Source organism: Phymastichus coffea, unplaced genomic scaffold (assembly GCF_024137745.1).
Source record: "Phymastichus coffea isolate CEN01 unplaced genomic scaffold, Cenicafe_Pcof_1.1 PCOF00069, whole genome shotgun sequence".
Lineage (NCBI taxonomy): Eukaryota > Metazoa > Arthropoda > Insecta > Hymenoptera > Eulophidae > Phymastichus > Phymastichus coffea.
In genome coordinates, this window is record NW_026706880.1 from 438,157 (window position 1) to 453,431 (window position 15,275).

At 34.4% G+C, this 15,275-nt stretch overlaps 2 protein-coding genes across 2 annotated transcripts; one reads left to right on the forward strand and one right to left on the reverse strand.

The window, feature by feature from the left end:
* The first annotated feature begins 8,038 nt into the window (after positions 1 to 8,038).
* On the forward strand, positions 8,039 to 11,248 carry LOC131667688 (chymotrypsin B-like). The gene is made up of 4 exons (XM_058941284.1): positions 8,039 to 8,134; positions 8,273 to 8,592; positions 10,456 to 10,707; positions 10,796 to 11,248. The coding sequence occupies exons 1-4, from the start codon at positions 8,089 to 8,091 to the stop codon at positions 10,988 to 10,990; spliced, it is 813 nt and encodes a 270-aa protein (XP_058797267.1). The 5' UTR covers positions 8,039 to 8,088; the 3' UTR covers positions 10,991 to 11,248.
* A 2,417-nt stretch (positions 11,249 to 13,665) lies between these two features.
* Positions 13,666 to 14,994, reverse strand: LOC131667684 (cytochrome P450 3A16-like). Its single transcript, XM_058941280.1, has 3 exons — positions 14,475 to 14,994; positions 14,169 to 14,267; positions 13,666 to 14,126 (listed from the first exon to the last, which is right to left on the reverse strand). Exons 1-3 carry the CDS (start codon positions 14,992 to 14,994, stop codon positions 13,666 to 13,668), a joined length of 1,080 nt encoding a protein of 359 aa, XP_058797263.1.
* Between the last annotated feature and the right edge of the window lie 281 nt (positions 14,995 to 15,275).

Consider the following 15,275-nt stretch of genomic DNA (forward strand, 5'->3'; position numbering starts at 1 on the left):
TTTTTTTCAACGATATAAAAATTCTGACAGCCCCGTTGGAAGAGTCTTTTTTTAGTACGTGTGTACGCCTACGAGTGTGAGAGAAGCCACGAGGAAGAATCGAGGGACAAACGAAAAGGGAGCACCTGCGTCACCGCTTTGTGCATCATGACCCTTAAGACCTGTTGCGCCACCGTATACGCATGTGGGGAGACGTCGACGGTGCTCTATTACCGGCTTTCGACCACTTTTCGTGTATATTTAGACACGTTAGAGGTTGCCCCCTCGAGCTTGAACGCTTACCACTTGGTTCTTCCGTGGCAGCTGCGTATTTTCGCTGTTCTCAATCATCCGTCTTCGAGATTGAAATTTCTTAGTGACTTTTTTATACTGTAAGACTAAATGCATGACAGCGAGCTCATAATATTTATATCTAAGCATAAAATATTATTATCAATAACTGCAGCATTGTAGTTTTTTATTGTATATCGTACTGAGATTCGAAATCGAATGAACGTACACAGTGACAGTAGACAACTTTAATTTCATTTAATTTTGACTGTTAATAACCTTGTAGATTTCATTACCAGCTTATGAAATTTTTGTTTTTTTTTCTTTCTCGATTCCTTCACCCATCATACGAATGTTTATTTTAACGGTTTTTCAAAGGCGCACGATTGCCTAAGACGAACATCACGAGTTCGTGAAATTACCAGATGTAACACTGACCCCTTGTAATGTGGCTCCTCGCGGTACAATTTAAGACGAGGGAAGAGAGAGATCCTGTTTTTCTTAAAAGAGAGAAATCGTGAGGGTGGATGATGGTACCTGCCTTTTTAAGATTTCATTTCTTTCTATTTGGTTTCTTTTTTTTCGAGAAAGAGGAGTATCGACCTAGTAGATGATGGATGAACGTTTTCTTTATGAGAAAATTGCTGTTATTAGGATCTTTCAGGGCTTTTGAGGCGAAAATTCCCTTCTGAGCGATTGTTTGGAAATTATTTGATTCATTGGATTTTTATTACGAGGGTTAAAGTTACGCATCATGGACGGCTAGAAAGTGAAATATTTTACAAGATTTATTCATTACGTACATCTATCGTGTAGCGACTTTGATTTTAATTCTATTTATCTAACTTTGCGATTTCATGAAATAACAAAGAGAAATATGTCATAATATGTACGAGCCCCTTATAACAAAACCTTGACATAATACTGTCCTCAAAAATCTATGATAACATCGACACAAACAGTCGAGATGGACGTGAAAGATTTTGAAAAATCACTCTTACCGCAAGGCAGGCTGTGTGTAGTTAAGTCGGCAGCGAGTAGCTCAGTCACGTATCAAAATATCTCGGTGCATCTCTGCTACACTGTGTCCCTTCTCCGGTTGTTGACTTGTTTCCTGAATTCTCAGGTAGGCAGTCAAGACAAGCTCATAGGATGCATATTGTGCGCTGCGCTTTCGGTCGGGCTCGTTAAGATACGAAGGGCGCAGTCGGTTTTTCCTTTCTCAGAGTAGTAGAATTTCACGCTGTGCCGTATAATTTGCATCTTACTCTTGGCGCTCTATGGGGGAAGTCCGGAGAAGTCGTTTTGAGAAATTGCATAATTGAAGTTATTGTCAAGGAAATGCCTATGTGGTTTGTAAACGAAAATTCAATTCGACTCAACAATGCAATTAGACATAAAGAAACTCTTTTTTTTTTCTTCGTTGTTATCGACAAAGACTCCGAAAAAAATCGTCTTGATAAGCAAACACAAAGGCTGAAAAAAAGGCAGCGGCAGTATTCTAATTCAGATGGCGACTTTTATCGATCCTCGCAACAATGCTCTTATTAAAGCGCTCGGCCATGGTCTCAGTGTGGCGGAGATTCGCGTCTCGTGAAAGTATTAAATTTCACAAACGGCAAACTGTTTGTATACTGCATCTTTGGCTGAACGCGCGCGACCGCGATTTGACAGCGTTGGTCCCGCCTCCTTATAAGAAAACGCGTTTCGCCGGTGAAAGCACACCCGTGCGCGCGCGCACACACACTTCGCAATTATATATTACGAGAGGCTGTTAGAAGGGGCCGAAAAAGTGGCGCGTAATTTTTCAAAAATTGCCTCGCATCGATCACAAAGCGTTGACCGGGTTATGAGGATGATCTATGCGGGACCTGTCCACGCGTTCACTCCATCGTCTTCTTCTCTCATTGCGGATAATTAACTTCTAGATTAATCAATGGCACCGTGAGAATGAGTATTATCTTGTCATTCAAAGCTCAACGCAGTAAAAACGAGATGCATAAAACGAGAAGCAGAATGAGCTTTGAATCGAGGCTAACAAATTATAATCTCGTTCCAAAATTTATGACTTTCGGAGCAATCACTCCGAACCCAATATCTTTTAGTCCTATTTGAGGAAAGTATTTATGACACAGATACAGCAAACGCAACGAAAAAACTAAGAAATAGCAATGCGTAACTCTACACCCAGACGGCTTTTTGAAGGCCACTTGTGTGTGGAGCGAAAGATTTTCGAACGCGACACGCATTTTTTTCAGACCCTTCGTCGTGGCGCCAAGGGGCTAATGGCTAGATACTTTTAGAGGAGGTTAAGTACAAATAGATTAGAAAGTGTTAAGTCTGTCGTTTTTCAAAGAAATTCGAAGAAGAGATAAAAGTTGAAAAAATCTAGGTGAATCATGAAAATATTAATAGTGCGCCGAAGGTCTCTTAAAGATTGTACTTACAAAACGTTCCTATACCAATTATTTCATAGTACTTTAGGTGTATTAAACAGGAAATGCCCGAAATAGTTTGTCAGAAATTTCTCATCAGGTCGGCGTAGTAGCACTAGCGGAATCCACGATATCCTTTCGCACGAAATCATAAATTTCGGCTTCGTCGTGGAGAGTGTCATTGACGCACATTAGAAGCCATATCATGAAGCCCAGTGAACTGTACGCTTTGGAGGAATGTCCCTGCAGGCAAGTTTTTTTCTTGCACGACTGATGCCGGAAGCATTCTATTCTACCAATATTGATATTCATTCGCCTACATAGGTGAATAACAGAAAAATGCAGCCTAGTAGACAAGTCAACTCCCTTTCGCAATTCAAATGTAAGGCGTGGCACTTGGCCGTGTATACAGAGATAACAAAGCAATCACATGCAAATGACGTTTGATTGCGTGCGCAGAGATCAACTGTTCCGAGAAATCAATCCGCGCGCGCGCGCGTTTTCTCGTTCATTAGCCTGATGTGTGTGTGCATGTATTTATTCGATTCACGTTTCACCAGATCGCAACGACGAGAGGACATTTATCGATGTGTGTCCTCCTCGTATCTAGCAGAACACTCCATCCACCGAACTATATTTTATAGATAGAAAGGCCGATGTGCCTGCGTATTTTAATTACCAGCTAATAGGACATTATACAGCGACGAGTCATGGTTCTTCTTTTATATATATATATTTTTCATAATTTGAATTAAAAAATGCAATCCATCTATGAAGTTATATATATATAAAATAAAAATGAGGCTGCTTTTCTTGGTATAGACTGTAGGTATCTTGTACTTAATTAAAAAACCCCAAGAAATCACATCGTCAGATGAGCCAAATGCGGTCCGATGTGCGTGAAAAAAGTAGGCGGCTTTTCTCTTATCTCGTCACTCTGGAACGAGAAAATATTGAGCTTCGAGAGCTTCATCCTCTCTGAGTAGGTTAGAAACAGGCGTTAAATATCGAGTCAAGACAAAACGTACACATGTACCACGTGAACATAATATTTTTTGAGAGAGATTGCCCTTCGGGGGACGCGGTCCGCCCACATGTGGGCCGCAACCGCGCGGGGACTCATTTTCATGTATATATACAAGCGTCTCTTGGAACATAAATTTGGAAAGGAGAAACCGGTAGGTCGCGTTGCGCTCTCCTTTCTTTTCCCTCGGACGCTCTCTTCACGGATGGGCTGCATTTTGGCTCGTTGAAACGCTTATATATGCGCTTATCTCTTGATGCACCATACAATTTAATGACTTCGCGTCAGTCTAAACTTTTTCTTCGCTTTTATTCATTGATGACTTTCGTGAGAATCTCACACAACTTTTCTTGTTTTTTAATTCAAGTTGTAACTTGGTAACAATTGCTTGAAATTTAAACATTTTTGGCAGCGGCACAGCAGCAACTCGAATACGATCATTTGCCACAGCGCAGATGCTCGTAATTCTCAAAGTTGTCCAATGAAAAAGTAGTTTCTGACAACACGTGCAGTAATATACGAGAATTTAATATAGGAGCAAGGTATATACATTCACACACACTTACACACACACATACGCACACACATATACGCGCATACACGAAGTCGAGGCTTAGAGTTTGTGAAACACGGAATACGCTCCTTCACCACGGGGATGCTTGCGTTTTTCTTCTGGTCACGCACGGACGCGCGACTTCTTTCAATTTACCAGTGCAGACGAGTTTTGCGTTGGCCCACGTTCGACGAAGTTTCGTACGTAATGCGCGATCGTATAGACTGATTATTATCAAGTGCGTAAAAAAAGAGACGAACGTCGTGTGATTATCGAGTCGATCATCAATTTCCAAACAGCGTTGTTCGGCTAACAGAATAATAGCAGTGTGCGGGCGCATAATGACAAAGAAGCTTTAGAACTCGCCTAATGACGTAGGCACACCAGCACAGCATATATCCCTACGTCTGAGCCTTCCGGGCGTAGGTGGTGGTTGTAGAAGCCTCTACAGTGTTCTCTTGTATATTTTTTTGCGGCTCCAAAAATTTAATCCCGCGGGCAATTCAGCATCACTGTGACTTTAGCCTTCTTTTGTGTATGCGAAACAATAGAATGCGCGCGATTTTTCTTGCTCTTTTGGCTGGACTGAGATCTTCCAAAATGAATACCTGAGAGCCACGTACTTGCACGAGAGAATCTATAATGAGGTTTTCCATTGTGTGACGGAAGAAAAGTTTTTTTGGAAAAATGCGATGTGCCTTTCTGGTGAACGAGCTTTGTTGGTTTTCCTATTCAACTTTCGTAATCGAGCATAAATGAGCAGCTTTGAAAAGTAAATTTCTTTTCAGTTCATTCAAAAGAAGAGCCTTAACCTGCAATATTACATAAATCAATGATTGAAAAATACTATCGAATTCGCGTCGCCGAAATCGAAGGTTTTTTAGCGATGCATCCGATGAATGCGCAAAAATCAGGCCACCGACGAAAAATCGAACAGTCAAAAAAAGAAGGATTGTCTTAGCGAATGCCGCACAATATAATCCTGTGGTCCGCGCATATATAGTATCGAATTCCGCGAAACCCCATCGATGACTTTGATTTTCGTAGCGCGGGCGCTCAGCAAGAAAGGGGGCGACCCTTTCTTCTTCTTTCCATCGGTGTCTTAATAACGGTCGCGGCGCCGCCTCTCTGCGGCGAGACATCAATTCCGCGCTCGTTCTTGCCTGCGACTGCTGATTTTTATAAGAAAATATACGCTATGTGTGGCGGCCGGCGACGTTGACGAGATTAAAAAATCTCCATCGTATAATCATTGTTTATAGTTTATCGTTTCTTTGAAAAACATTTTTTCATAAGTTAGATTCCGTGATAAATTTATTTTTTACGGAAAGTATATTTTTAGAAATTATCATATTTCGTCGTCGAATATTTTGCAAAATCACTTTTTATCTATGACTTCATCGAATTATACTTTTCAATATAAATGACTACGAGAAATTTAAAAAATTACACTTTTTCTCTTAACACGAAAACACGCAGCATTCAATGTTTTATGCGTTAGAAAATAAAACCAAATGACAACAGATAAGAAATTGGCTATAGTATTGCAAAATAGACTAGCAATAGCTAAACTAGTTTCCGCGTGCAGCCTTTCTCTTTTGCGGACTTTTCAAACGACTTTCGACTGACAGTAGAAAGTACGGCTGTTATTGCGATAAGCCGTATCTCTTTTTCGGTACTGTGCTGATAGCGTATTCCATACGTATGCTACTTATAGGAAAAAAAATTTATAACGTTAGGATTGGAAGAAATAACGGATATTACGAAACGATTTGCAACGATAGCTTAAAATTGTTGCTTTTGGACTAGTAATTTACTCTGATAATACCGTCATAGTTTCGCGAACGTTTTTCATCGTTTCCAACGAATAGCCGAAGTAGTCTGCATTCGTATTTATAACTTTTCGTTAACACGCCGAAAGTTTCCATGCCAAAAGAAATTCAAGAATTTATTCAAGTTTTATACAAAAAAAGTTGTTTTTTAAAATATCTTATATAATTAGTTACGGGACAAGTTTGAAACACCTTGAAAGACAGTTTTTAATTATAGCCGACTTACGCTAATGGTTTGTGGAAATTGATTCTAAATATAAGCTGCGCAAAATATTAAATATGCAAATCGTGTTGTAGTATCCTGCAATATAACAACTCAGCTTTCGAATTTAGTCGCGCGATAATAATATTTAACGGCAAGTTTATGCGTTTTTCTACATTTGTCTGTAAAAATTCTGCCCATTAACTCCAGTTAATAGAGCAAAGATATAAAGTTCTGACTGCGGGTGCTTATGAAACCGAAAATTATCGTCATAGAAATCACGACGAAGTTCAATCGGTCGACATTCAATTGCATAGTTCCAACCCCGTTCACTTACTCTTTAGAGCGATACAAATAAAATGAATAGTCGTGTCAGCTTGACGACGTCATGATTACCATACGATATTGTTCATTCGGGCGAGTCGAGAGACCTATAACAATCTATTACGTGCATGTTCACGAACACGTCTTTGCAGTATATAGGGAAATATGAGAAAAAATATACGTTAAAACCGAGTTATTAGTGTGACGCTTGTATTAATTGTTTATTCATCTATATAGTACGAAAGGTAGAACGTATTTAGAGAACGTATTAAGAGAACTCAAATGTGAGGTCAACAAATTTTTGTGTAGCATAATTTCATTTGGAGTAGCGTCAATATCAGAGTGTTTGCTGATAACTTCTTTGGCGATCAAAATCGCCAAAACAATTACTGGATTTGTAAAATTGTATGCGCCTACGTATATATATATATCATAAATGTACAGTTATTTCCAAGTACAAGACTGATTTACAAAAATATAATGATGTATAAAGTTTATCTGATGTTACCTGGAGTCACTAGTAATTTTTTAAAAAGAATTGATAAAAAGGGGTTAATTTATAAAACAGATCATTTCAAGTTACGATCATACCACCTGAAAAACTATTTCCATTTCTTTCCGACCGCATCACTTACTTTACCAAACTCATTGAAAAAATCGTGTTTGCGCAGAGGACAGTGAGGTGCTAACTAGCGCTAATAGATCATTCCTCTCAATGCTTCGACGTGTCGTATCGATGCCGTTGCAGCTACCGCACTGCGTTAAAGTGTTGCTTTCGTGATAATATTGTTTTGAAACAAGTTTAAAACTGCAACGTTTTGCTTCTTTATTTTTGCTTGAACGTAAACTATTGTTTGTCGTAGTTTGCCTCAAAAAGCCATCATAATTTTTTTATATAAATCAGAAAAAAGAGAATATATGAATTTTACAATGATTATTATAAATTTGCTTAAGTCAGATAGTGACTTTGAGGTTTGGGTCACTTTCGATTTAGATTCAGAGGAACTTTCAATTATATACTGCTCGGTGAATATTGACGATATGAAATATTGGCAAGTAAAAATCAAAAGTCTTGCGTGATACTGAACACATATAAATACTTTCTATTTTGGAGCTTATGTGTTAAGGTAGGTTCATAAAAGCAAGTAAAAACATGGTAGTAATAATGATGAAAGTTCCTTGAGTTGAAGTTGAACTTGACAAAAGTTGTACTTTGCAGTTTATAAATTTAAATATATTTATCAAATTAAATAAAAATACTCATAGTTGTATCAGTACAGGCATGTGCAGTAAATAAGTTATAAGATAATAACGTGAGCGCTAAAAAGCTGGAAACGATGAGTTGTCTATAAAATAGAGTTGAAAAATTTTTCGTAAAGTTGTTTTACTTGTTGAGCACTTGAGAATAGAAATTGAATACAGATTTATTCAACTAATTATATTTCGATATGTACCAAACAATTTATTTTTACATTATTCAACAGTTATTATTATGTAATTACAACTATTATTTTTTTCATCTACGTAATATTGAACGACGAAACTTTAGTGTATATGAAAATATATACTTGTTATGTATATATATATATATATATATATATATATATATATATATATATTATGGTTTTACAGTTACCGCGAAGGTAGAGCCATTAAGCGGTCAAAAAATCGTAGAAGCTAATGATCTAGAATTTCCATTCATGGCATCTATTCAAGATAACAATGGATACCATTTATGTTCAGGAGTACTTATCACGAACCATTTCGTCATAACAGTTAAGCATTGCCTAGAAAGTGAAATACTAAGGCATATTCGAATTGCATTTGGTATGACCGATTTGCAACAAACTTTTCAAAGGTGTAAAATATCCGGATATTACACCTACGATGATTGGGCTGCTAGACTACATCTGTCGGAAGGAAGTGATACAGAGAATATTGCTATGGTAAAGGTGAGTTCAACACAGTACTAAATTATACTTCAACTATAATTAAACCACTATTTGTTAAGTTTATCAACTTACAATTACGTACATAAGTTAGATCCCACCCTGTAATAATTTCTGCGTAAAATTCAAAGTTTTCTAGCTCCGTCTATGATAGACGTAGAAAATCTCGCGGGGATCATTTTAAAGAATAAAGCAATACTTTTCATATTCCGTTGGTATTTTATTTAAAAATCGAGTTTTTTACATTGACAAATTTGAACTATTTTTTTATTTTTTCATTTTTTACCCCTCCATAAAATCATCTTCTACTTTTGAATGAGTTTTTTTTAACAAGGTGGAATAGATGCGCATTTATCGTCTCTTTAAAATGAACGGGACAGGATTCATTTTTATCGTGCCAACAAAAAGTTATTTTCATTTTTGTTGAAAAAATCATTTCTTTTCAAATTTGCTTATCTTAGAACATATGCACTAAAGAAGAAAAAATACAAAGAGAAAAAAATGTTGGCTTTTGCGTGTAGAATAAATGTTTACTAACAAAAATTAAGTTTTGAAAAAGATTTTTTTTCATTTTTTACCAGATTTTTTTCTATAAACTTTTTTTAATTAAAGTAGTCAAGTTACTGATGAAAAAAATATCAATATTTAATTATATTTAGAAGATTTGTTCCAAAAAATTCACAACCAAGCAAACTGTTTCCACAATTTTTTAATGTATAAGAATATATTGAAATATACACTGATTTTAACTGGATTTCAACTTTATTACATATTCAAAACTAAAGATGGCACATTTTTATAACAAAATAATTAAGTCACATGTATCGCAATATTATGACGTAGGCGTTTGTAAGTTTCTGATAAAACTGTTAGAAGTAAGATTAGAGTAATTGGAGTACTGAACTTTTATGTTTTTGTACTTCATATGACATCCAGAATAAACGTTTGTCTACACTCGTGCGTGATACTAATGTAATTAAAATTATATATTGTAATCTGATAGTTAATCACTTTCGAACAGTGTTTCAATATTGTGATAGATATTTTTTTTATTTGTGATAAAATATATTTTTAAAATTATGGAATTATTTTGTTATGAAAATGTACAATCTGTAGTTTTGAATATATAATAAAGTTTAAATCCAGTTAAAATTATGTTATATTTTAATATATATTCTTATACGTTAAAAAATTGTGATAGAAATTTGCTTGGTTATTTATGTTTTGAAGCAAATATCCTAAATATAATTAAATAGTGATGTTTTTTTCATCAGTAACTTGACTATTTTTATTAAAAAAAATTTATAGAAAAATTCTAGTAAAAAAGTTAAAAAAAATTTTTTTGCAGAACTCAATTTTTGTTAGTAAATACTTATTCTACATGAAAAAGTCAACATTTTTTCTTTTTAGATTTTTTTTTCACAGTGCATATGTTCGAAGATAATCAAACCTAAGAAAAGTAATATTTTTCACAAAAATGAACGTAATGTTTCATTAGCTCGATAAAAATTGGATCCTACCTCACTTATTTGAAAGAGGAGATACATGCGCATTTATTCTTTCTAATTGAAAAAAAAATTGATTTACTTGTTCAAAAATTAGAAGGTGATTTTATCGAGGGGTAAAAACTGAAAGGTAAAAAAATGGTTCAGTTTTTGTTATTGTAAAAAACGCGATTTTAAATTAAAAAAACAAAAGGAATTTGAGAAGTATTACTTTTTTCTTTAAAATGAACTACTGCAAGTTTTTCTATGTCCATTATAGACGGAGCTAGAAAATTGAGAATTTTGGGTATTTTAGTACAAGTTGGGAACTAACGTATCCATACAACTGTATATTTTGCTTGCTGCTTCACGTATGTTCCAGTTAGTACGACAACCTCTGAATGCGGTCCCCGTTCATTTGAGCAAATTTAATAAACAACAAGTTCAAGGAAAAATGGCGATGATTTTAGGATGGACTCGACGTCAAAATGCTGAACAATTGACAAAAGGAATCGTAAAGATTTTGAAGAATGAAGACTGTTCAAAGATGATGCATCGAATAACTAATAAAAATTTTTATATTAGTTCAAAAACAATATGTACCTTTGCCGAACCTTATGTTTTATTAGAGAACGTAAATAAATTTTTTTCAATCGTGTAACGAAACATATCAAGTAATGATTTTATTTTTAATGATTAATTAGTAACTTGATTTTTTACAGGGAGATCTTGGAGGACCATTGTTAGATCAAGATGGAGACCTTTTGGGTATTAATTTATACTGTGGTCCAGGAAGTACTTTTTCTTGGGGCAATTTCACCGACGACTTTATACAAAAATATGAAGTGAATCATCATGTTGACCTCACTCATCATAACCTTCGACGTTTTGTTATAGAAATATCATTAATTGATTAATTAGTAAACACTCATATAGCAATAAAAAAATTTGATTATATGAAGTTAATATGTCACGGCTCGCTTACTTTAACAAATCTTTATTTGTTGAACAATATATTTATCAACATAAATAAAACTATTCATATTCGTATCAGTCCAGGCATGTGCAGTAAATAAGTCATAAGATAAAAACGTGAGCGCTAAAAAGCTGGAAACGATAAGTTGTCTATAAAATAGAGTTGAAAAAATTGTCGTAAAGTTGTTTTACTTGTTGAGCACTTGAAAATAGAAATTAAATACAGATTTATTCAACTAATTATATTTCGATATGTACCGCTGTTATTGCAAGAAACCGTATCTCTTTTTCGGTGCCGATTTTCTATGCTTGCTTAGGCAATGATTGTGCTGATAGCGTATTCCATACGTATGCTACTTATAGGAAAAAAATTTATAACGTTAGGTTTGGAAGAAATAACGGATTTACGGAAAGATTTATAACGATAGCTTAAAATTGTTGCTTTTGGACTAGTAATTTACTCTGATAATACCATCATAGTTTCGCGAACGTTTTTCATCGTTTCCAACGAATAGCCGAAGTAGTCTGCATTCGTATTTATAACTTTTCGTTAACACGCCGAAAGTTTCCATGCCAAAAGAAATTCAAGAATTTATTCAAGTTTTATACAAAAAAAGTTGTTTTTTAAAATATCTTATATAATTAGTTACGGGACAAGTTTGAAACACCTTGAAAGACAGTTTTTAATTATAGCCGATTTACGCTAATGGTTTGTGGAAATTGATTCTAAATATAAGCCGCGCAAAATATTAAATATGCAAATCGTGTTGTAGTATCCTACAATATAACAACTCAGCTTTCGAATTTAGTCGCGCGATAATAATTTTTAACTGCAAGTTTATGCGTTTTTCTACATTTGTCTGTAAAAATTCTGCCCATTAACTCCAGTTAATAGAGCAAAGATATAAAGTTCTGACTGCGGGTGCTTATGAAACCGAAAATTATAGTCATAGAAATCACGACGAAGTTAAATCGGTCGACACTCAATTGCATAGTTCCAAACCCGTTCACTTACTCTTTAGAGCGATACAAATAAAATGAATAGTCGTGTCAGCTTGACGACGTCATGATTACCATACGATATTGTTCATTCGGGCGAGTCGAGAGACCTATAATAATCTATTACGTGCATGTTCACGAACACGTCTTTGCAGTATATAGGGAAATATGAGAAAAAATATACGTTAAAACCGAGTTATTAGTGTGACGCTTGTATTAATTGTTTATTCATCTATATAGTACGAAACGTAGAACGTATTTGTTGATTTTTAATAACTTCATTCAAACATCACAATATGATTTTCATGCAAATAAAAAAAGATAAAATTATCAGCAACGACTCATTTAATAATATATATTTTAAATGTTGTAATCAATCGTTAACAAATATTCAATATCGGCATGCTCATAGTCAATGAACGATCTATTCACTTTCCACGGTGGAACTTATTTTTTGTTTCCTCGAGTCACACATCGAAAAGTCTTCGCTCTACATTGATTTGCTAATATTAATTTACTATATTAATTTGTAACATCGTGAAGAGAAAAAGGCCAAAATCTATAAACGTCCACCCGAACGAGCGCGTGCGACGATATCGTATTTATACATATAAAACATACGTGGGTCGGCCACTCCCAAGTGTCCGTTTCGATTATTTATGCAATCGTTCAGTCAAGCGAAGCAGTCCCCTTTTGAAACCATGATGGTTGACGGCGACATTATATCCCCGTAGGCGATATCACTCCTTTACATATATATATAGAAGTGCACATGTATACAAAGGACTCGAAACTGATTTCTGTTGCGAAAATTGGATAATGATTTAATTCATTGCTCGCATACGAAAACAAATTGCCTAGAGTGAAATAGATTAAAGAAAGAATATGTACTGTATCTTTCTAAGATTATTGGAGAAGAAATTTTTTATATTCTTTAGTATAGTGTAACTTCGAAATGGAAATATACCGTTAATGAAAACTATTAACCTTGTTTGACCGGAATTATGAATGCACAAATAAAAAATTTTTTTTCGTGGATCTGATGCTCCCTTAGGCTAAAAACTTAAAATATAAAGGAATACATCGTTCAATGGATATATTTACTTACATAAATGCTTGTCCACATATGTGGACACTAGTACTATTTTTTGAAATGAAAAGATTAAATATCTGTCCACACATGTGGACACAGGTCAGAAGAAGTTAATCCCTAAAATAAGGATTGTCATTATGTATTCATTATGTTACTGTTATTCATTAGAAAGATAAAAAGTGTCATAAATTTTTCTAATTTTTAAACTATTTTGACCAAATACTGAATTTTTCAATGATAACGAACGATTAATCAAACACATAAACTCAGTTATATTAAAATAGACTTAAAAGTTTAATCATAATCACAACAAATTTCCAGCCCTATGGAATCATTCATATACTTCGTTTGACATTTTTCATAATCCGCAAATTTCCATGATATTTTCATAAATGTTAACTATGAAATACATATAGAAAAAATAAAGCCGTCGGCTGATCTAAGTGTTTTTATTGCTAACAATATGCGAATAAATATTGTTACACATGTGTGACTCAGCATAACTAATCGGAAAACAACCGTTTTTTAACATTCACTGTTTTTACCACTTCTTCTACTTTCAAATGACAGCCAAGTGCCTCCTTCAACTTTTGGAGACAAGTATTTTGGATCATAAACTAGTGACGTTTGAGTTTTTACAGTAGTTTTAAAACTAAACTTAGCTAAGACGTAGAACAACATAATCTTCAAATTAAAGATAGCGAAAGTTTTGCCAATACAACTTCGAGATCCCATACCAAAAGAAATGTTATTTATAGTTTTTCCTACATTAGTCCTTATGAAACGATCAGGATCGAATTCGCTTGGGTTTCTAAAGGTGTTTGGATCATTTAGAAATACTGAAGTAGGAATCCAAATAAATATTTCAGGCTGAACGACAAATGGCTTGAGGCCAGGTAAAGCTGGCGGCAATTCAAAACTGCTTTTGCACGTTCTCTGAATGAAAGACGCTGGATGGACTCTCATACTCTCATTGATGACTGCGTCTAAATAAATTAGATTGTTAATGTTATTAAAAGTAACATTACCAGTAGTTTTCTGCAATACTTGGTCGATTTCTGTCTGTAGCTTCGCTTGAATGTCAATATTTAGAGCTAGTTCATAAGCTATCATAGACATAAAGCTTGCTGTTGTATCGAACCCAGCAAAAAATAATTTATATATCAAGCTGATTATCTTTAACTCAGTATGTGTTCATTTGCGTCAGATTTATTTCGAGCGCGTAATAATTGTTGAATTAAATCGCTACGAGTGATCTCATTTTCATTCCTAGTTTTTATAATTTGGCGAACAATATCAAAAAAAAAATATTGAACCATTCTTAGCCAATATACTGATTTCGAGTTTCTCGGTTAACCACGTATAAGCTCTTTTTATTAAAAGCTTAGTTTTCGTTACACCTTTGAGTTGGCAATACTTTTTGGCGTATTTATAAAAATCATTCTCTGGATCATTCAACGAATCTACATCCAAACCAATTATAAAACTCGCCAACATATCATTATTATACCTCGAAAATAAATCTGTCACATTGACCATGTTTTCTGAATTCTTTAACAGCTTTTCAATATATTTTATGAGTATATCCTTTTTCTTCATAGCATGATCAAACATAAATTTCCTTCTAAGAGAACTCAAATGTGTGGTCAACAAATTTTTGTGTAGCATCATTTCATTTGGAGTAGCGTCAATATCAGAGTGTTTGCTGATAACTTCTTTGGCGATCAAAATCGCCAAAACAATTACTGGATTTGTAAAATTGTATGCGCATACGTATTTGGCTTCGTTATTCACGTTCGAAATGCTTTTAATAAAATCTGACACATGCTGTTGAGAAAAAATTACACTCTTCATATTACCATAGAATAGCACTGGTGTTAAGTAAGGAATTCTGGAATCCCGGAAAAAAATTTAATTTCTTCTTTATGCTTGCATATAAATACACGAAGGAGCATATAATCGTTGAAATTAATATTCAGATCGCCATTTTTCTGCTGTATTGAAATATTAAACTTTTAGGTTTTCAAATAATGAAACAGTCGATGAAATATCTTACTTATTAAATCTTATACTTACTTAATTGAATTTTAAATATTTAATCAAATTTTAAATTTTAATTCGTATAATAAGTTGAA